General features: G+C 47.8%; 6 protein-coding genes across 6 annotated transcripts; 3 read left to right on the plus strand and 3 right to left on the minus strand.

Annotated features, from left to right (window-relative positions):
* Positions 1-558: 558 nt before the first annotated feature.
* Positions 559-7,028, plus strand: PCYB_083350 (hypothetical protein; the record flags this gene model as incomplete). Its single annotated transcript, XM_004222073.1, has 4 exons — positions 559-2,537; positions 2,579-4,098; positions 4,266-4,343; positions 4,477-7,028. 4 exons carry the CDS (start codon positions 559-561, stop codon positions 7,026-7,028), a joined length of 6,129 nt encoding a protein of 2,042 aa, XP_004222121.1.
* A 172-nt stretch (positions 7,029-7,200) lies between these two features.
* On the minus strand, positions 7,201-7,740 carry PCYB_083360 (hypothetical protein; the record flags this gene model as incomplete). The annotated part of the gene is made up of 1 exon (XM_004222074.1): positions 7,201-7,740. A coding segment is annotated over one exon (540 nt), but the record flags the coding sequence as incomplete, so codon positions are not given.
* Positions 7,741-10,219: 2,479 nt separating this feature from the next.
* PCYB_083370 (hypothetical protein) lies at positions 10,220-11,221 on the plus strand (the record flags this gene model as incomplete). Its single annotated transcript, XM_004222075.1, has 1 exon — positions 10,220-11,221. One exon carries the CDS (start codon positions 10,220-10,222, stop codon positions 11,219-11,221), a length of 1,002 nt encoding a protein of 333 aa, XP_004222123.1.
* A 299-nt stretch (positions 11,222-11,520) lies between these two features.
* On the minus strand, positions 11,521-12,595 carry PCYB_083380 (hypothetical protein; the record flags this gene model as incomplete). Its single annotated transcript, XM_004222076.1, has 2 exons — positions 11,521-12,039; positions 12,254-12,595. 2 exons carry the CDS (start codon positions 12,593-12,595, stop codon positions 11,521-11,523), a joined length of 861 nt encoding a protein of 286 aa, XP_004222124.1.
* Positions 12,596-14,957: 2,362 nt separating this feature from the next.
* PCYB_083390 (hypothetical protein) lies at positions 14,958-15,716 on the plus strand (the record flags this gene model as incomplete). Its single annotated transcript, XM_004222077.1, has 1 exon — positions 14,958-15,716. A coding segment is annotated over one exon (759 nt), but the record flags the coding sequence as incomplete, so codon positions are not given.
* A 322-nt stretch (positions 15,717-16,038) lies between these two features.
* PCYB_083400 (hypothetical protein) lies at positions 16,039-19,861 on the minus strand (the record flags this gene model as incomplete). The annotated part of the gene is made up of 5 exons (XM_004222078.1): positions 16,039-16,121; positions 16,519-18,054; positions 18,344-18,383; positions 18,612-18,962; positions 19,106-19,861. The coding sequence occupies 5 exons, from the start codon at positions 19,859-19,861 to the stop codon at positions 16,039-16,041; spliced, it is 2,766 nt and encodes a 921-aa protein (XP_004222126.1).
* Between the last annotated feature and the right edge of the window lie 551 nt (positions 19,862-20,412).

Here is a 20,412-nt window from a genome sequence, read left to right on the forward strand (position 1 = left end):
GGCTTGCATTTTTTTTTTTTTTTTTTGATTTTATCCCCACCACCCAGGTTGAATTAACCTTTCGTAAAAAAATTTCCCAAATGGAGAAAAGCATCTCCAGCAGCGTTGGTCCATATCTATACACACTTGCATGTGCGCATGTACCTTCAGCGCATAGGATAATTTTTGACGAGTCCTCGCTTGTCGATCAGTTTATGCTTCTACCGATGGGGCTACAAAAACGGGGCTTCTTCCCTTCCCTCCTTTCTATTTGAAAACCGCGGGAATACACACTTGGAGAGGTTAGTTGGGACGGGACATCACCATTTTTTTTTTTTTTTGGTTTACTCTGCGGTTGAGTGGCCCAAGGGGGAGTGTCACTCGACGTTTCTTTTGTCCCAAGCATTTTTTGTGCCTTTTGCTGATACATTTTTTGTGCCGTTTGCTGATACCTTTTTTGTGCCATTTGCAGATACCTTTTCTGTACGCTTTTACGATACCTTTTTTGTCTTTTGGGCGTATGGGAGGGAAGAGCGGACGTACCTGTTCATGCCCGCGGCGCCCCCCCAACTACGAACAATGAGAGGCATGCGCCCCAGGCACGAACACCATGGAGAGCCCCAAAGGGACTGTTCCAACCTATCCTTAGTGAGACTAATCGACGAGTGGAGTTGTATCGAAGCAAAGTCTTATCCAATAAAAGATAGAAATACATTAAGAAGAATACGATACGAAATTAAAAGATTCATTTATGCAAATATTTTGCACAAGATCAGAGTAAATTTCCTTCTGTTCCAAACCGTTTACAGTTATAGGTACAATTACGAGATGCTGTACGTAGGCAATCAGCACTCCTTCGACATGCACTCGGGAGGAGGTGGGGACTTGTATGATGTGCTCAGGAGGCACTATGCGCAGGGAGAAGAGTCTGGGGGGGAGGTGGATATGACATCAGATTTGAGGGATGGATCTCCCATAGACACCGAGGAGTTGGGTGACAGTTCAGCCTATGCTTGCTCCAACTCTATTTCCTTAATGGGCGGTGTCTCCCAGCCCGGGGAGGATTCCTTCCTCCTGGGGGGAGTGCGCGGGAGGGACAAGCTCTCCCCTGAGTTGTATACATCTATGGTGGCCTGCTGTCTCGTGCTCCTCGAAAGGAAGTACTACCTCGACTTTATTTGTTTGTACATTTACATGAAGGCCTACTTCGCGTTGGACAGCGTGCCTATGAGAAACGGGACAGTCTTAAAGCTTACATGTCATGAGAGCTTCCTAAGCATGTTGCTGTTATTGTCCGACCTGACCACGCAGAGCAGCACCGACGGAGGGGATAGACACCTCGGGGGAGACAGACACTTCGGGGGAGGAGGCACACACTTCGGGGGAGACAGACACTTCGGGGGAGACCCATCATACCACCCTGCACACACAGAAAAAAAGGACATGTACAGTTTGAACACGTTTGATGAGGACCTACGAATTAAACATATTTCAAAATTTTCGTATAACGTTCTTTTTCTCCTAAGGGTGAAAATAAATTTTAGTGAGTTGAACTACGACTTGAGTTCAGATGTGTATTCCTCTCTGTGTAACTTCGTCATTTCATTTAGGGATGCGTTCACGAGCAGGTTCGTGGACAGACTGAACGAGTTGGATGGGTTGACACTGAGGTGTAGGCATCACATTTGGGGGAGTGCTCGAGGGGGTGGCAACCACAGTGATGATAGGGATAACCGTGTGGGGACTGCTTTCGACATGGGGAGCATCATCCCGATGGACCGAAGCTGTAGTGGGGAACCCTCCACCTGGAGTGCGCCCGGACTAGCATGTGGGAACTACGCTTCGTTGCTTCTTCCCAACATGAGTGATATGTCGATGTATCAGAACGGAAGCATCTTTACGCATTTCACGGATCGAAAGGGAGCATCGGGGGGGAAGTCCCAGCTGGACAGTTTTTTCTGTGGGCCACACCTGAGCGCCAAGGAGGCCACTTATTACAACTTCAGCCTGTTCAGCGGTGGGGAGATGGCTAGCGATGGGGAGAACATTTGGAGGGAGGTACACTGCGGTTTTCGTAGTATAAATAGCGGCGGCGAGCATTCCCATCTGGCCCACCCCCCGGGGAGGGCGAAGGCGCGGCATGTCTTCACCCTTAGAGAAGCAGACATATACCAGGAGGAAGAGCCGTGCAAGATCGAAAGCGAAGCCATCACCACGTACACATACGTAAGAAGGAACCACGGGGAGAAGACCCAAAACGATGAGGGGACGTACCTCTCAACCAATGTGAAAAGGAGATGGGGAAGCAGAAGCGGGAGCAGAAGGAGGAGCAGACGGAGGAGCAGTCCCAACGGAGGAACCAGCGATGCAGAGCAACCCTACTTATGGCACAAGTCGTATGCAAACGACACATGCTCTCTCAACGCAATAGTAAAAAAAAATAAAAATAATAAAAATAAAAATAAAAAATACAAAACACATTTTTTAAGTATCATTAACAGCATCTACGTTACTCTCCACAAGAATGTCATTTGCAGCTTAAACAGTAGGATAGAGGAGTACCGTTTTTTTCTTTGAAACGTTTTTTTCATTTTCTAAGTAGAAATGAGCCTTGGAGGGGGGAGAAGGGAGAGCTGCAGAAGGGAGTGCTGCAAAAGGGAGAGCTGCAAACGGGAGAGCTGCAAACGGGAGAGCTGTTGAACACATGCAAGCATGAAATTATGGCGTGTCTGCTGGGACATGAGAGCGAAACGTTTCCCAGTCGACACACCTTTGTCAGGAGCAGCAGGGCTCAAAGGGGGAAGCCAAAATGGAAGGAGAGCGCCCCTCACGTTAAGAGGAACAACTTAAACAGATTGAGAAGGGGGAGCATTTACATCAGTAAAAATTTCGTATGTGTTAACCGTGGTGTTGCCTTTTGGTTGGACAAGAAAAAGGAGGAGGTTTTCCGCCTGCGCTTTCAGCCCTTCCGAAATTTGTTTTCGTCTCCCTTTTACCAGAAGTACTTCCACCTCTTCCTGTTCTTCGCCAGGGTTGGCACGCTGGTGCGGTACGTGCATGCGTTCGTGCGCGTCTTCTCGGGGTTGCTTTTCCGGGGGGGGCTCGACAGCGACAGTGACAGTGACAGCGACAGCGACAGCGGTGGTGGTGGTAGCGGTGGTGGTGGTAGCGGTGGTGGTGGTAGCGGTGGTGGTGGTTGGCGGCAAGGAACACAGCCGAGCGACCCGCGCCGAAGGAGGAAGGAAGAAGAGCGCAGCAGACAGGACCACCACGAGGAAGGCATAATCCCGATGGGAGAAGTATTCACCACGTTTATCAGCTCAGTGGCGAAGTACCTACACTCGTATTCAGAACAAATAAGGAGAGTCATGCTCCACGGAAATGCTAACAGCCCCATGGAGATATACAACCAAGTTAAGAGACACACGGAGTGCATCGAGCTTCTGGCATTCCTCTGCTCCAGTTATACGCACGAAAAGGAGGAAGTGTTTCGCAAGAGGTACTTCGTCTTTTATAACCTCCCCCCTGGTGGGATACCTCCTGATGAGCTACCCCCTGATGAGCTACCTCCCGATGGGCTACCCCCTTATGGGACAACCGATTCGAATCTGAAGCAAGTGATCGAGTACAATTCCCTCCTCAACGTTATTTATGGCTTGTCACACAAGCCTCGGGGGGAGGGAACAGAAATCCGCGGTGATTGTAAGGTGTATAGTGACGGTGAGAAGCGAATTATGTGTGGTAGCCGTGAGAAGCAAATATTGTGTGGTAAGCGTGCCGACCTGTTCATTTTCCCCAGGGGTAGCGAGCTGCTCAGTTACGTCTACAGGTATTACTACCTCTTCCTTAGTAGTAGGAGGAAGCATTTGGAGAAGCTGTGCAAGTTCCTTTTTCTGCGTATAGTAAAACCCCTCCTGCATTTCCTCTACGCCTATGTTTTCCTGGGGGTCAACAGGGACTTCCACTACGAGTATATAATCAGCAAGCGGGTGGCAAGGCAATTCTTTTTCGTGTTGCACAAGGGAGCTAGGTACTATGAACGGGGGCGCCTTCTATCCGACCCGTTCCTTTCGCTCCCCATTTTTTTAAAGTACGCCATAGGGGTCGTTTACAGAGCAGGTATGGGAGAATAGCCACCGCGCACCTGGCAGGTTCATCTCTCCACATCGACGGAGCGGTGCTGCACTTCGACGGGGCGGTGCTGCACTTTTACGGAGAACCACAACACTTCCACACAGCGCCGCAACACTTCTACACCCCCGCCACCTCTCCTCCCCCCCCTCCAGGCGAGCTGTCCAGAATTTTAAGATCAATCAGCGAAGAAGACTTCCAGCTAGCCATTCCAAAAATTTCAAGTGGCAAAAGTTGGCTAGCCAAAAAAAAAAAAAAAAATAACCCCAAATGACCAACATGCGCGTGGAAATGTAAACCAAGTGGGAAGTGCTAAAGACGTAGATCTTCCAAATTTGCTGTGCTCCTCGTCGATCGCCACTTTAGAAAATTTTTTTCATTTGCACACAAACCCGAGTCGGAAGAAGCTGAGGAGTCCAAGTGAAGGGTTCGAAAATATTTTTATCGAGCATTGGAATGATGAAGAAAGTGCCAATTATGTTTTCTCCAGAACGAGGAGGAATATAAGGAAGCGGTTGGAGCGGTACGTGCGCTCCTTCCGCAGTGCTCTCAGTCGTCCCGCTGGTCCCACGAGGAGTGGAAGCACCAACCATGATGACATTACCATGAATAAGGGCAACGAGGAGAGTGATGCCAACCGCGCAACTGGGGTGCTGGACAGCAAAGTAGACATGGAAGATGCGAGGGGGGGGAGTGACCTCCACGGTGACCTCCATGGTGACCTCCATAGTGACCTCCATACGCGCAGACTGAGGAAGTCGATCAAATTAAGGATCATCGCTAAGCGGGGGAAGAAGCCAGGTGGTAGGGGACAACCCGGTAAGGGACAACCCGGTAGGGGACAACTCGGTAGGAGAGACCCAAATCCAAAGCAACAGGAAGACGGCTCATCAGACTGGAGTAGCGACGTTACTTCGTTCCCTCTCTCCGATGACACCACAGCGTCGTCACACCGTGGTGGCAGGGCATGGAAGAAGGAGGTGCCTTTAAAATGGTGCCAATTTCATTGTGCTGTTAAAAATGGGCCACCAGGCGATGGGGAGACCCGCAGCCCGTTCACCCCGCTCAGCCTGACCACGAATGCTCAGCTGGACGAAGTTGACCCTTCTGAGGAGCGAAAAAACCTTGCAACGTTCCGCATAGACTACGAGGATGATGGGGGGAAGCTTACGAGTTCAGTACAGTTGGGAAGGAAACCCTACTACAGACATGCCCTAAGGGAGAAAGATGCAGAGTGGATCAAATTGGTGAAGCCCTGGGAGAGAGAGAATGGAAGCTACGTGGGGGGTGGAAGCTACGTGGGAGGTGGAAGCTACATGGGAGGTGGAAGCTACATGGGAGGTGGAAGCTACGTGGGGGGTGAAGACCACACATGTGATTTGCTCCAGGACCATGGCACAGAGAGTGTCTCCCCCCCTCTGTGGTGTGGTTCACACAAAATGGAAATTAAAAGCATTAACTATTTCCTGTACAGAAATATTTTCATTCCTATCAAAGAGCATTACGATAATGTAAACCGCATCCTCGTGTGGTCCTTTTTATTAAATCACAACCTGCTAGCATTCGTTTGTCTGTTGAAATGTACCATGTTTTTCGAAGCGGAGGAGAAACACAGAATTTTTTCATCCCTCTTGAGCAGCAAGAAGGGTGGTGGGTCGAACGCTCCAGGGAGTGACTTCTTGAATAGCAACCATTTAGATGATCCACCCTATGTCAGGCATGCTGCCATAGATGATACCTGTACCTCAGAGACGACCCAATCAAGGGAAAGACGGAGAAGAAAACTACTGCACCATCGAGTAGGCAGCTATTTTTACACCGCCGAAAATATATCCTCCAAATTTGCAGACATCCATGTGCTTATTGAAATTCCTTACCAATTAAATTTTTTTTTTGACGACACTGTTGTTAGTTGCTACACGAGTGTGTATAGATTAACAGCTCTGCTTTATTTTACTCGGCAAAGTTTAAATAATATTTTTGGGCGTTTCCGTCATTTGTGCAAGCCGTTGGTTTATCGGTACAGGAAGGGCAGTAGTGGTTGGGGGGAAGGACACGAGAAGGAGAAGGAGAAGGAGAAGAAGAAGAATGGGGGCACGCACTTCCGCTCAAGCGACTTTAAGTACATGGATGTGATTAACAGCATCGCGCAGGGGAACTCTTCCAGCGAGGGGGAGCAGCTCAACGGGGAGCACCTCACTGGGGAGCAGCCCAACGGGGGGAGGCAAAGTGGCAGCCCTCCCCGGAACTGCCTCCTCTCGAGGAACACCTGCAACGCGCACATAACGAGGGAGCGTTTCCTCAGCATCGGATTCGACAAGCATTTCACGAGACACCCAAATGTCTGTAAATTTTTGAGTCATGTCAAAATACTGAGTGATTTACTTAAGGACCTAAATCAAATACGAGTCGAAATGAATTTCCTTCTTGACAGCATTCACGACTACATAGTCAACACGAATATCGTTCGAAGTTATTATTTTTTTTTTAATAATGTGTTGAAGATAAAACGGTTCTGCACTTTGATTGAATTCCACAGAAGTCTAGCTGAGCATCTCTATCACTTCTCCTTCCTCTCTCCTGAATTTATTTCTCTGAACAGAATTATTACTGACATGGTTAACCTTGTGCATGTGTTTAAGCGCATCATGGATTCTTTGACATGGGTAGATGTGGATTCTCAAGAACCGGTGAATTTTTTGGAGACCTTCCAAGAGCATACCCAGCATGTGGAACGCAACATCATTTTACTTACTTCTGCAGAGGTTCAGGAGTTCATCGGGGCCTTTTATTCCAACAGGAACGAGTTAATTGTGCATGTGCGAGAGTTTCGGAGCGGGCCCCTGGGCTGCATCTACAACAAGTTTTTCTTCAACGGGTTCTACGCGCGCATGTTTGGGGAGGACGAGGATGGCTAGAGATGGTGGTGCTGCTGGGGGTGGGCGGCAGGTGGCCGCAAGCGAGCACGGGCCGCCAATTAGTGGCCATGCTACCGATTGGTTCGAAATGCCGCCGCGTACTACCGATGGGTTCGAATTACCGCCGCGTACTACCGATGGGTTCGAATTACCGCCCACTGCGGCCTCACTACTGCGGCTTGTGATACAGCACGGGCACCTCCCGCAGCGTGGGGTTGTCGTCGATGTCATACTTAGCCAGGAACTGTGGGCGCAGCGGGGGCTTCCTAAACTGCGTCTGTTTACTCGGGGGAAAACTAACCACATGTTTCATTCGAAGATAAACGAGACTCCTATTCTCCTCAAACGATCTCACATGTTCAGTTCTGTATCTATATAAGTCATCCTCCCTCAATTCGTCTACCTCCTCAGGAAGTACATTCACGATAAGGACCTTCTGCACAGAGTGGAACGTATATTTTACTCTGCCATTCGTTAGGGCTACTAAACTGGTATTTTTTGTAACCTTAACATGTTCCCCAGGATAATATTTGAAATTTCTTCTCCTTGTCTTTTTTTCAAAATTGAAAGCAATGATTTTTCTTTGCTTCACTAGCAGTTGTCCTGTTTTTACATACTCAGCACTTAATCGTTTTATTCCTATTTTTGCTTTTTGTCCTTGTCCATTAGGAGAGCTTCTACTTTTTCTTCTGTAGGAACTCGTTTTCACCATTTTAAAACGCTTAAATATGCAGAGCCCGTTCGTAATATCTGTGTGTTGTTCTCCTCTGTGGAATTCATGGCGCACCTTTTTGGGGACCATCCCCAGGGGGGGGAACAGGTAGGGGTGGACGTACACACACTTGGTGCTGCTAGTGCATATTTGTTTTTTTTGTACTGAGAGGTGCATTCTGCTTGGTTGGCTTTCTCGTGGGGGGAGACTCACTGGGGGGGAGAGGCTCACTAAGGGGTGGTGACTCACTACGGGGTGGTGACTCACTACGGGGTGGTGACTCACTGAGGGGTGGTGACTCACTGAGGGGGAGAGACTCCCTGGGGAGTTTTGAAACCCCCGCGACCGCGAGGTTATTCCCCCCCTGAGGAGTACCCCATTTTGTGTGCTGGAAATGAAGAACCCATTTTTCCAATACGGGGGGGTTAAAAAATGGAACCTACGTAGAGGCATCATCTTCTTTTTTTTTTTTTTGTCCCTTTTTTGGGGGAGTGCTTTTTCTTTCGCGGTTAGCTCTGCTACGTCTGTTGATAAGGGGCAGAGGGGAGGGAGCCCTCCTGGGCTTCTTTCGCTTCGCCTGGCTTTGCTTTACCCCCACGCAGCTCACTTGTGATGTATCCTTTGGGCCTCGGTAGAGCACGCAGCTTCGCCATGCGGAGCAGAGCCGAGGTTGGAAGGTGAACACTGGAACGGGAGGGAGAACATGACGCAGCGCTGTTTGGGGTTGACGCAGCGCTGTTTAGGATTGACGCAGCGCTGTTTAGGATTGACGCAGCGCTGTTTAGGATTGACGCAGCGCTGTTTAGGATTGACGCAGCGCTGTTTAGGATTGACGCAGCGCTGTTTAGGATTGACGCAGCACTGCTTGGTTTTTTTTCTCAAACCAGCGAGCTGTCACGCTGTAGCGATATTGCATTTTTCTTTTGCAAAAGGGGAAAATGAATGGATCCTCCCCTAAACCCTCCTTTGCAGAAAAACCTTTCCTTGTAGGAGCAAAGCGCATTCTTGCCACGGGGATTGAACTGCCGTATTTTGGGGATTCTCCCCCCCCAACCCCATACACACACGCGAGGTATCCTTGCAGCTGCTTGAATTTGCCACTTTGTGTAGAAGACTCTGCGCCGCGTTGGAAATCTTCCACGTTGGCTTTTCCAAGTTGGCTCTTTTTCACCTTGTGGCATTGGGCATTGATGACTTACCCACTAAAAAGTTTTATCTCTCTGCGCTTCTTATTCCGCAGAGTCCTCACAAACCCGAATTCAAACCCAAACCCATTTTGGCAATCACCCCTATGCAGATTCCCCCACTCCGCTGAAGTGCATGCGCGCATGCGTGTTTGCGTTCTTGCCTGTTTGCGTTTTTGCCTGTTTGCGTTCTTGCGTTTTCGCGTTCTTGCGTGCATACGTTTCGGCGACGCGCCCGTGAAGGCCGCCCCCTCGAGGGGACCATATCCCATCTTGGGGTTAACGCCCGTTCGATTCTCAGACCACTTTTCACCCCCCCCTCCCCTCCTGAGGTTTTCCCCTGGTTATCAATCCGTGATGAGGCAATAAATAGAAGCGGTCTTCCCGCCCCACTCACTCGTTTCCCCATCGCAGTTTCCACGGCGCATATGGCGCACGTGGTTTTCACATCGCTCGCGTTGTTTACTCTGTTCAGTTGGTATATCTGCTAATCTGTTTGTTAATTTTGCGGCTAATTTTGCGGCTAATTTTGCGCCTATATTTTGCGGTTATTTTTGCGCCCATTTTTTCGGCAAACTTTGTGCCTATTTTTTCGGCTATTTTTTTCCTGCAGCGCGCTCTACACCACCCCGCGCTTCCTTCCCGTTTTTCCACTCGTTCAGAAAAAGGGAGTTTCTTCGCCCCAAGGGAAATGTGCATGACAGAATTGGGTCAGTCGCGTTAGCCGGGTCAGTCGCGTTAGCCGGGTCAATCGCGATAACCTGGTCAGTCGCGATAACCTGGTCAGTCGCGATAACCTGGTCAGTCGCGTCAACCTGGTCAGTCGCGTCAGTCAAGTTTCCCGCGGGCTGGTTCTCACAACCCCCTTCGTTGCTGCTGCGCGGTGGTTCCGCGTGCGTTGGTTCTTGTTCGTTCTGCCTGACCACCCCCTCCTAGCGTGGCCCAGGTGTGCAGATAATTTACCCATGTTTTGTAATCATTTTTTTTGCGTTTTTTTTTTTTTTAAATGCCTTTTGGGATTAATAATTTTAGTTTTTTTCCTTTTTGGGAGTCTGTTTAGCAGCCTCTTCGTTCTTCACCCGTTTGCCTTATCCCTGTATAGTTTCTGTTTCTTTTGCTGTTTCTTTTGCTGTTCCTTTTTTTGTTCCTTTTTTTGTTTCTTTTTCTGTTTCTTTTTGTTCCTTTTTTTTGCGCGGCCTTGCCTATTTCCACACATTTCATGTTGACAACGGCAGGTGTGCACGCCCCCCCTTCCCCCCTCCGTCCACCAGTAGTCGCTTGCAACCGAATCCCTAATGCACGACTATTTTTTGAGGACCAAATTTAATCTTCTGAACAGCGGACTTTTCAACAACCTCTACAGAAATGGTTCCAAGTATAGAAGTGATGAAGGGGGAAAAAACCCGGACGTGGGGAGACCTTCGAATTCGTTTAGCACCGACACACACCTTCCCGACAGGGGGAACAAAGAACTAAATGATCAGCTGATTTATTCGTACTACAACAACTTTTCGAATGAGAGGGGCGCGCACGCGCAGCAAGAAAGAAGCGGCACACACGGTGGAGGTGGAAAACACAACCCCAGCGGAAGTGACCGCTCCAGAAGTGACCATTCCAGAAGTGACAATTCCAGAAGTGACCATTCCAGAATTGACCATTCCAGAAGTAACCGCTCCCAAATCGAGCGTGGCAAGGGCGAGCACCCCGACCTGAGCGGGCTGTACGACGGTGCTGGCGGGAACTTCGACAAAGGCAACTGCAACATGCACCTGGACGGACGCGGAAAGGCCTTCCTGGACTACCGGCCGTATGGCCACAAGAACGAGGAAATGCTCTGCGTGGAAAACACCAGTCAAGTGATCAACGAGGAAGCCTTTTTTTACGAAGAATTTAAAAAGCTAAAAAACGATGTCATGGCACTACAAATTATGAACGTCAACCTCCAAAAACAAGTGTTAGCGAACCACACCATGATGGGCCCGTCCAAGGTGGTTCCGCAGCACATAATAATTAACAACAAAACGGAAGTGGCCTCCAATGCTATCAGCCAAATTCAGGACAACAAGAAAAAAAGCAACGGGGTTTTATACATGCTGCTGAAGAAGCTGCTAAGCAGTAGGCTGACGCAAATGTTTTTCGTGTCGTCTTTTTTCATTTCCATATATTTGTTTAACAAGCACTGGCAGCGCGTCCTGAAGGTGTCCCAACTGGAGAGGCGCATAAACTCCAATTTCATCCTCAGGAGCGTGCGTATGTTTGAGGAGACCCTGGGCATGCGCAAGTTCAGCTACGCGTAGTGCGCGGTTGGCGATTGGCGGTTGGTGGTTGTCGCGTGGCAGCCACTCCCGCAATCACTCCCGCAATCACCACCCTAACCACCTCCCTTCCCATGCGTGTACAAAATCGCCCCGTTTGTGTTTCCCACTTTGCCCCAAACTTCTCCGCAATTGTGGCGTCAATATCGTGTCAAGCTAGCCAAAAAAATGGTGAAAAAAAAAAAAAAAAAAAACTTTTTTGCCTGAACAGCTCAGGCGAATCATATAGCTGTAAAGAAAAAAGGCGTAAGCGTGTGCAAAAAAGAGGCAGCATGGCTACCTCATTTTTGTTTATATAAGCATCGGCCGTACGAAAAAGAACGTGTGTATAAACTGAATATATCGTCAAAGAAGAGAGTGATTTCTTCCGTAGACATGCGTGAGTGGAAAGTTTTAAGAAACTCTTTAACGTAATCTTCTTCTTTGAAAATGCCTTTTGCGTTTGTGTACTCTAGAATAAATTTCTTGTATGATGATGTGGCAGGGACATACACTTGAAAGGGGGAAATAAATGATTGATAAAATTTAGCCAAGCATTTTGAGATATCATCAAAATCGTGGAATGAAATGTGTGGTTTTTTTAACGCTTGTAAAATTAATTTAAAGTCCTCCACATATAGGGATAAATAATTTTCCCTCAGCTCGTCTTCCGTTGCTGTTGTGCAGGACTTTACTATTTTTTTGAATGTAACGTTCTCGTCGTATAGGTATGAAAAGTGCTGATCCAGCGACGTGCAGAATTCGTTGTAGCTTAGGACTTCCTGGAGGATACTCGTTATGGCCCGCATCGTGTGTTGGATCTGCGGGGGGGCAGCGATGAGGTAGCGATGAGGTTGCGATGAGGTTGCGATGAGGTTGCGATGAGGCACCGATGAGGTAGCGATGAGGCACCGATGAGGTAGCGATTGGGGGAAGGTCACAAGGGGAGCAGCTTCTGCCGCGCAGGTACTGTGCACATCTCAGCCAATTAAAAATTTTCCCCGGCGAGTAGCCCCCAACCCGGTGCGCACTTACCGAATCCGAGACACACCTAGAGATGACATTTCGAATGTTAGTGATGTTACCTAGCTTTTCAATTTTCAATTTTTTAATCATCTCATGGTGAATGTAACCCACTTCTGCGTGTGATATATTCCTCTTAACTCTTTCGTATGGAGAAAGGGGGGTGTTAACTTCTAGGGCGTTTAAGGAAGCCTCCAAAAAACTGTAAGAATCTTTTGTCCTTGACAAATGGAGTGCTTTTTCTTCTTCTGCGTCATTTTCCATTCCGATCGAGGCCCCATTCGTTCGTAGCAGCAGTGCCAGCGCTGCAAGGAGGAGGAGGAGGAGGAGGTTGACGACTCTCCTCCTTTCCATTTTGTAGTGAGTGGGCAGGAGGAGAGGTGTGGAAAGCTTACGCACAGGCACATGCAAAGAAATAAATGCACACACGCATTTATATGCACACTTTTGACGCGTGAACAACTGTAGCGGTGAAAAAAAAAAAAAAAACAAAACAAAACAGGGCAGGGCAGGACGGACAGGACAGAACAGAACAGAACATATATCACCTGATATGATATGATAAAACCACACCTCTTTACAGAAAGGGAAAATAAAAAATTAAAGCTACATGAGCGTGTCGATGGAGTCAACGTGACGTGGTCGTCACTCATTCCTGCCACTTCAGGTCGACGCACTTTGTAATATATAGCTTTCCTGCGTTGGGTCTACACCTCCCCCCTTTTGAGGACATCCTCTTTCGCAAGTCATTTGGGGTGCTGGAGGTCAGGCACAAAAATGCAAAGTGGAGGGAGGAACAAAAAAAGAAAAAAAAAAAAAAGGAATGCATGAACGAATGAACAGCGTTGCCGCAAAAGTGGCTAGCCAATCTTACCAACAAACTTTTTTTGTCAAACTCTTTTAACAAACTTTTTTAACAAACTTTTTTAACAAACTTTTTTAACAAACTTTTTTGACAAACTTTTTTAACATTTTTTGTCCTTCAAAAAATTAGACGCATCTACACAGAGGGGAAATTCTGCTGGAGGAGGTGCCACTATCATTTGGTGGAAAAAAAAAAAAAAAAAAGAAGGAACAAATCGAACGACGAGGAAACGAAAAAATAGCAAAATGTGATGTGCTTGCTTTTCCATATTGTGTAAAGCAGAAGAGTCATTTTGTTCTGTTGTCTGGTGAACTTTTTTTTTTTTTTTTTTCCTTTCGCATGCATGCGTTGGAAGAGGATATACACCTGTGTGCCTTTTTGCCTACTCGTGAGCATATGCACGGGGGGGCACTGTGCTCTGGTTTTGTGTCACATGTGAACGTTGTACATACGTAACTACATGTGAGTGTATAATCGCTTCTATGTTTGGGTTGGAAGGCGCGTGTAGGACCAGCGCTCTCAGAAGGGATATCCTTCGTTGGGGTTGTGTATGGGGGGGTTAATCACACTTTGTGCCAAGTGACTCCCTTTTCCACCCCCCCTCACGAAGGTGGAAGCAACACGACTGAAAACCTTTCGCTGTGCCCCCGCAAAAGAGAAGTCGCCTCTATATGGGCGTTAAACCCGACGGGAGCGGCAAACCATAGATACGTAGAACCGCCCATCCATACGTGCGCAAGCTCATCTGTAACGGTACTTTCGCATACACTTCCCCTCGGTGGCACTCAACTCAGCGTGTGGGGTAGCCCACCCCCCCCTGCAACCATTTCTAAACAAAAGCAGAACAGGCCGTATCGCCATTTTGGCGAAGTCCTCCAATTGAGACGCTCCGTGAGTGCATGATGGTTTGATTGAACTCATTTTTGCGAAGTGACAGGTACATATAACAACATTATGCAGAACACGTTGCGCTAAAGGGGCATGAAAAATGGCATGCATGTATTTTTTTTTTTTTTTCGCCTCGTGGTCGTCTCCTCAATGGTCATTTGAAAAGTGCTTTCCTTTGGGTTGGGAGCGAAAAGAAAAAGCGGTTGGAATGCTTTCCTGGATTTTTTTTTTTTTTTTTTTCCCACAAGGCGCGCAGCGCGCAGCAGCAAAGAGGAAATGAACCTCCCTCCATCAAGCTACTTCCCCCCGTGCCTGTTACATCTACTGGAAAGGACGGAAAAGAGGAGCGCAGCCCCCCCCCCTGATTTGATTTGTTTGTTTAATCTTGCTTTTCCACGCATGACAAGTACAGAGCGCGAGAAAAGTGGTAATTTTTTTTTTTTTTGCGCCTGTAAATTTTTCCCCAAAAAAGGAGCGGCAAATAGATAAGCGGCAAATAGATAAGCGGTAAACAGATAAGCGGTAAACAGATAAGCGGTAAACAGATAAGCGGTAAACAGCTACGCGGCAAACAACTACGCAGCAAACAACTACGCAGAAATCGCGTAAGTACAACTCGCACGAACCAGGCATGTGCCTAATGGGAACGGTCACTTTGCAAAGGACACAAGATCCAGTGTTGTGCCGATGAGGGAGCAACTTGGTCGTGCTTATTACTTATGTAAGTAGAGCTCCCCTTTGCATGCGTCCCGTTGGAAGCTTCCCCCCCAAGTGAAAACTTTGCTTGTTCTTCTCCCTCGGCACTGCGCCTGTAGCGGCTGTAGCGGCTGTCGCGGCGGCAGTGATCGCTGCGGTGGTGCGATCGTTGCCGTTTTTGCCTTGGATGCCACTCTAACCACGCTAACGCCGCGAATTACGCTAACCCCACTAACGCCGCTAATCCCGCTAACCCCGTACCGAAGCATGAGTTCCTTCGCGAACAATGCCGGGAGCTACCGAAACAGGACGCTGGGCGCGTCGCCCAAATGCCAAAACATAAGGCACAAGGTGAATTCGGTGGAGAACGGGCCCTCCGTCTTCTGCACGCTCTGTGCCCTACCATACAACGCCAAAATTAGACTAAACCCCTGCTTCCACGTAATCTGCAGCAAGTGTTACGAGCTGTGCGCACAGCAGCAAACCTGCTTGGTGTGCAATGTAGAAATAAATGACATAGAGTTTCTTTTTGTCGGTGAAAATATCTTTGTATGTCCCTATGGTGATTGCAAAAAGGGCTTCCTCAATTTGAAGTGTTTCCATTATCACATTCACTTCAAGCACCAGTTTTTAAAGTCAACTAATTGCTACCCCGAAGGTAGGAGCAGCAGTACCATCACGGATCGTCAGAACACTAGAGGAGGAGGAGGAGGAGGAGATGTTTTGTCCCCTCCAAGCAATGAGCCTTTTCCCACCTCCTTTTTTGCAAACAGCGATGGATTGAATACTTACCCTGCTAGCCATGAGGACAATCAGGAGTATAATCATGACGCTGGAAAGAATGACCCAAGTGGAAGTGCAACCAGTATCAGCATAAGTCGTTCCACCGGTGTGAATGCCTCACGTGGGGGTACCCTCCCCTCGGCAAGGGACAACACTCTCTTCAATGTGCACAATAGTAACCCACTTAACAGCTTCACAGTGGACAGCAAAAAATTAAGTTTACAAAATATGGCCCTTGGTGGAGGTGCCATAAATACGAGCGAGAAAATTTCTCCTGGAGGAAGCTTTTCCACCCCCATGCAGTTCACAGGGAAATGGGATTATAGCAGCGTCCCGTTCAAGTCAGATTTTAATGCATTTAATGTGCCCCCTAGCAGCGATCCTCTCCCCCCCAACAACAGCAACAATAGCAACAGCAACAACAGCAACAACAACAGCAACAACGGCAACAATAACGGCAACCCTCTTGGGCACAGTGGGAAGGAGAACCAGGAGGACGAGTACGACAATTTGGAGGACCTCATGTGATTGATTGGCGTTACCCAACAGGGAGAACCCCTCGTGGTCAACTCGCAAAGATGTACCTGCGCTTGTCCTGACAGAACATCGGGACGGAGGGTATGATGATGCCTTGTGGTCGGTAGTGGTCTGTGAGAGAGAGGAGGGAAAGAAGGTGGGCGGGTGAAAAGGTTGTCCACTGAGCTGGGCGGGTGAAAAGGCTGTCCAGTGAGTTGGGCGGCCAAGCGAGCCGCACCCCCGCGTGGTTAGCGCGGTTAGCGAGGTTAGCGAAGTTAGCGAGGTTAGCGCGGTTAGCGCGGTTAGCGAGGTTAGCGAGCCTTTGCTTGGAGACGCTTCTCCCTCCGGTGTGTTCTCTTTTGTGCATTCTCTTTGCCCCTCTTTTTTGTGTTTTTTTTTTCTTTTTTCCGTTTGTCGCAAAATCTTTCCTTTATGCGCGACTTCCCCCTTTTGTGCGTTTTTTTTTTCCTTTTTGGAGAAATGGGTGCCACCCCTCCTCCTCCTCTCCTTTCCTTTTTTGTCTGATTACCTTTGCGGAGGTTGTTCGCCAAAACGGCGAAGGAACCCAGGAAAATCAACACGATGGAACCTAACTCAATTTGAAAGCTAAAGGACCCCCCAAACATGGGAAGCATATTAAAGAAATACTCACGTGTATTGTATATAACCACCACGATCAGCATGGAGGAATTAATATACTTGAGGAAGAAGCTCCAGAAGAGGGGGATGTATTTTTCATCATTCCCTGACATGGCTATATTCATGTTCCTTCTTAGCACTTCCAAGTTTCCTATGTACAACCAGTAGAGGCATTTTTTAAAAACGGCTGGGTAGCTATAATGCTGGTAGTTTTCCGTGTGGTGCGCTGCTCCGTTTTGCTCTTCCACCGCTGAGTTGGCCGCTAACTTCGCCGCTGAGTTCGCCGCTGAGTTCATCGCTGTGTTCGCCGCTAACTTCACCGCTAACCCCCCCTTGGTGCTGGAGGCGCCCCGGCGCAGCTTGAGAGTAACCTCCACGAAGGATGTAGCCACCGCAGCCACGTTGAGCGAGAGCCCGATGATGAGCATCTGCAACCAACTGCCCTCCCCCAAGTAAACTATAAACAACACGGGCAGCACAACAACCCAGGAGAAAAAATTTAAAAGGCATGAAAAAACTCCGCACTGGGCCATCTGCAATTTCATCCCAAATACCCAAGACGCATAGATCACTTGGACAGCACAAATAAAAATTAAGAATCCCCTGTAGAAGGAATTCAAAATTATTTCACTAACGATATCGTTGTTCCTTCGGAAGTCTATCACATGCAAAATGGTAAAGATATATATGACTGTGAAGAGCAGGAAGGTGCCATATTTGTTAATCACCATATTTTTCATTCTTTCAACTCGTGCTGCGATTCCCGTGTGGTGGTCACTCTTCCGCTTGGGGCCGCCTGTACCAGTGCTACCTTTCGCCGAGCTGTCCTTCATTGAGTTGCCCTTCATTGAGTTGCCCTTCATTGAGCCGCCCTTCATTGAGCCGCCTTTCATTGAGCCGCCTTTCATTGAGCCGCCTTTCATTGAGCCGCCTTTCATTGAGTTGCCCTTCATTGAGCCGCCATTCCCCGAGTTGCCCTCCCCGCTCCACCGGGCACCCCCTCCCTCTATCGCCTCGCTGGAACCCGCACTTGGACCACTCGAGTCAGAAAATAAATCCCGCCTAGCACCCCACGAAGGGGGATCACTATCTGCGTACTTGTTGCTACTCCCGTTTCTGTGTGCACTGGTACTACTTTGCCTTCGCCGCCGATTTGGCATCTTCCGTTGGAAGTCTTCTCTCGCCAGATCTGCCACCCCGATGATGCCGTCTTCGAAGGAGCTTCCCCCGAAGTTGAAATCACCTGGTTCCCCGTCGAAGCATTTGTAGGGGGGCAATTCTTCTTGGGCTTCTCCCCCTTTTTGCAAATTCGAAAGTGCGGAATGCTCTTGGAAGTAGTCTCCCTTTTCTGGAAGCAAGCTGCTTTTCCTGGACAGGTAGAGGGAGCATTCTTGGTTGTGCCTCTCTTGGTGAACATCTTCCCCCCCTTTAAAAAAAAAATTCCAACGAAACGTTAAGTTTTTTTTTTCTTTTTTTTTTATGACTATTTTTTCCGCCTATCTGGGTTGCCCCATTCAGGTGCCTCCTCCTCCTCTCATCGGATTTGTCACTGCACGTGGCGCTCCTGCCCCTTTTTTTGGACACAAAGGAAGATCTATTATTGGAGATGGAGCGATTGATACGATCCCTCTCGTAACGTTTAACTAGCGATTTGTACGTGTATATTTTCCTTTCCCCTTCCTCACTGTTATGTTCGGCCTCCGCATGGCAATCACGTTTGCCCTTTTCCATCAGGATGTTGAATGGGCCCAACAACTGCATAAGTACGATAAAGATAGTGGAGAACAAAAAGGAGTAGGAACTAAAAAACAGACACAGCTTTTGCCAAACGGCATATCTATCGTCTTGTGTTTGTGCGGAATAGCGGATGGCTGCCTCGTAGTAGGAGGTACCCCCTCCGCCTCCGCCTACTCCGCCGCTTCCTACTCCTCCGCTTCCTACTCCGCCGCTTCCTACCCCTCCGCCGCTTCCGACCCCTCCTACCCCTGCGCCTCTTCCTCCCTGCCTCCCCTGGTCAGGTGCCACCCCCTGCAGTAAATTAACATAAGTGTTGCACTTCATAAAGTTAAACTCCTTAACAGTGAATAAGTCATTGTTGTTGTAGAGGTAGTACTCATGGGCCTCATTCTTAAGATAAAAATACATGTTAAGAATGTAGAAAGCGAAAGTATACATGGTAATTCTCAAAATATTTGTGTTCGTGTGAAAATAAGAAGCAAAGGTACTGAGGATAAAAATGGAAGAGCTCCTAGCTATGGTACCATATAAAAAGATGGTCAATTTGACAATGCCAATTTCTTCAAATATTTGGACAACTTCTTCATATAATTTTTTCTGTTGAGGAATATAAAAGAAGAAGGTATTCATTATGACCACAGATTTGCTACTAATCCAATTTACAATAATAACAAAAAAAAAAATTTAAAAACTCGGAAATTTTCTCGTAGTAAAATGAAGTAACAGAAAAGGATAAAAACTGTAGCTATTAAAATGATGTATATGTAATTCTCCTTATTTCCAATAAACCATAAATTTTCATAAAAATTAACCACCACATTTTTATTGAAGGAAATACATTGATTGATAGCTTCCCAGTAAACTGTGCCTGGCATTTGAGAACAATCTGTGATATGTCTTTTGGTTAAATCGATAAAAACTTTTGTCATTGCATATTTTTTTTCTCCATTTTTCATGTTGACAATTCTTAATACATTTTGTAAAAGCTCCACTGAAAAATTGCATATTTCTTTCGCACAGAAGGTTACTGTTCCGAAGAGTGAAAAGATGGATAGGACTCCCATGTGAGATGACAGCATTCTACACGACTTGACATAGTTCCCTTGAGACAGCAACCCCAAACATTGGTGCAAGATAAACAAAGGAAAGGCATACACTATGAAGAGAATCGAGTATACTACCGTCAATGCTTCTGGGGAGTAAAAAATGCTATTATTGTAATGGTTGCATGATTGCCATCCTGAGTTGTCACATATGACGACGACACAACAGAGCAGGAAGAATGTCCCCCCCCACCCAAGCTGCACACGACCCGTTACCACATTTTTGGTCTCGTGCTCGTTCTCAGCATTGCTGTACTTGTTCTCACTCTTCAGCTTTTCGAAGTAGTCCGTGTCTTTGAACCAGCTGTAGCTTTCCTTGAGCAAATTTTTCTTAAACAGCGCGATGGACTCCTTTTCAATTTGGCTCTTCAGCGACGGGTCCCTGGCTTTCATGGTGTGGGGGAAGAGAGCAGAAGTGGGAGAAGTGGGGAGAAGTGGGGAGAAGTGGAAGAAGTGGGAAGAAGTGGGAAAAGGTGGGAAGAAGTGGGGAGAAGTGGAAGAAGTGGGAAGAATTAGAAGACGTGGGAAGAATTAGAAGACGTGGGAAGAAGCTGGGAAAAGCGGACGAATTAGGCGAAAAAGAAATGGACAGCGGTGAAGAAAAAAAATGGGGGTCTCCCCCTCTGGGTTTGCCGCCTTCTACTTCGCCTCGCGGGGGGGAGAGCCCTTAAAGAGTGCTTCCCGGGATAAGCGGCCCCCTCCCCCCATAAGCAGTCGCAGGAAACATGCACATAAATGTGTACATAAATGTGAACACACATATATACACCCCCCAGGTGTGTGCTTTCTTTTTTTTTTTCGCCTTTCTTTATTCCTTCCCGTTATGCACGCCCTTTGTGCCTCTCCCCATTTAAGCCGCACCAGCGAAGGACATGGAAATTTTGCCCTACGTGTCCTTCACTCTTCGGAAGAGTGCAAACGGTAGCAATGTCCATTTTTGTCAC

Source organism: Plasmodium cynomolgi, chromosome 8, assembly GCF_000321355.1.
Source record: "Plasmodium cynomolgi strain B DNA, chromosome 8, whole genome shotgun sequence".
Classification (NCBI taxonomy): Eukaryota; Apicomplexa; class Aconoidasida; order Haemosporida; family Plasmodiidae; genus Plasmodium; species Plasmodium cynomolgi.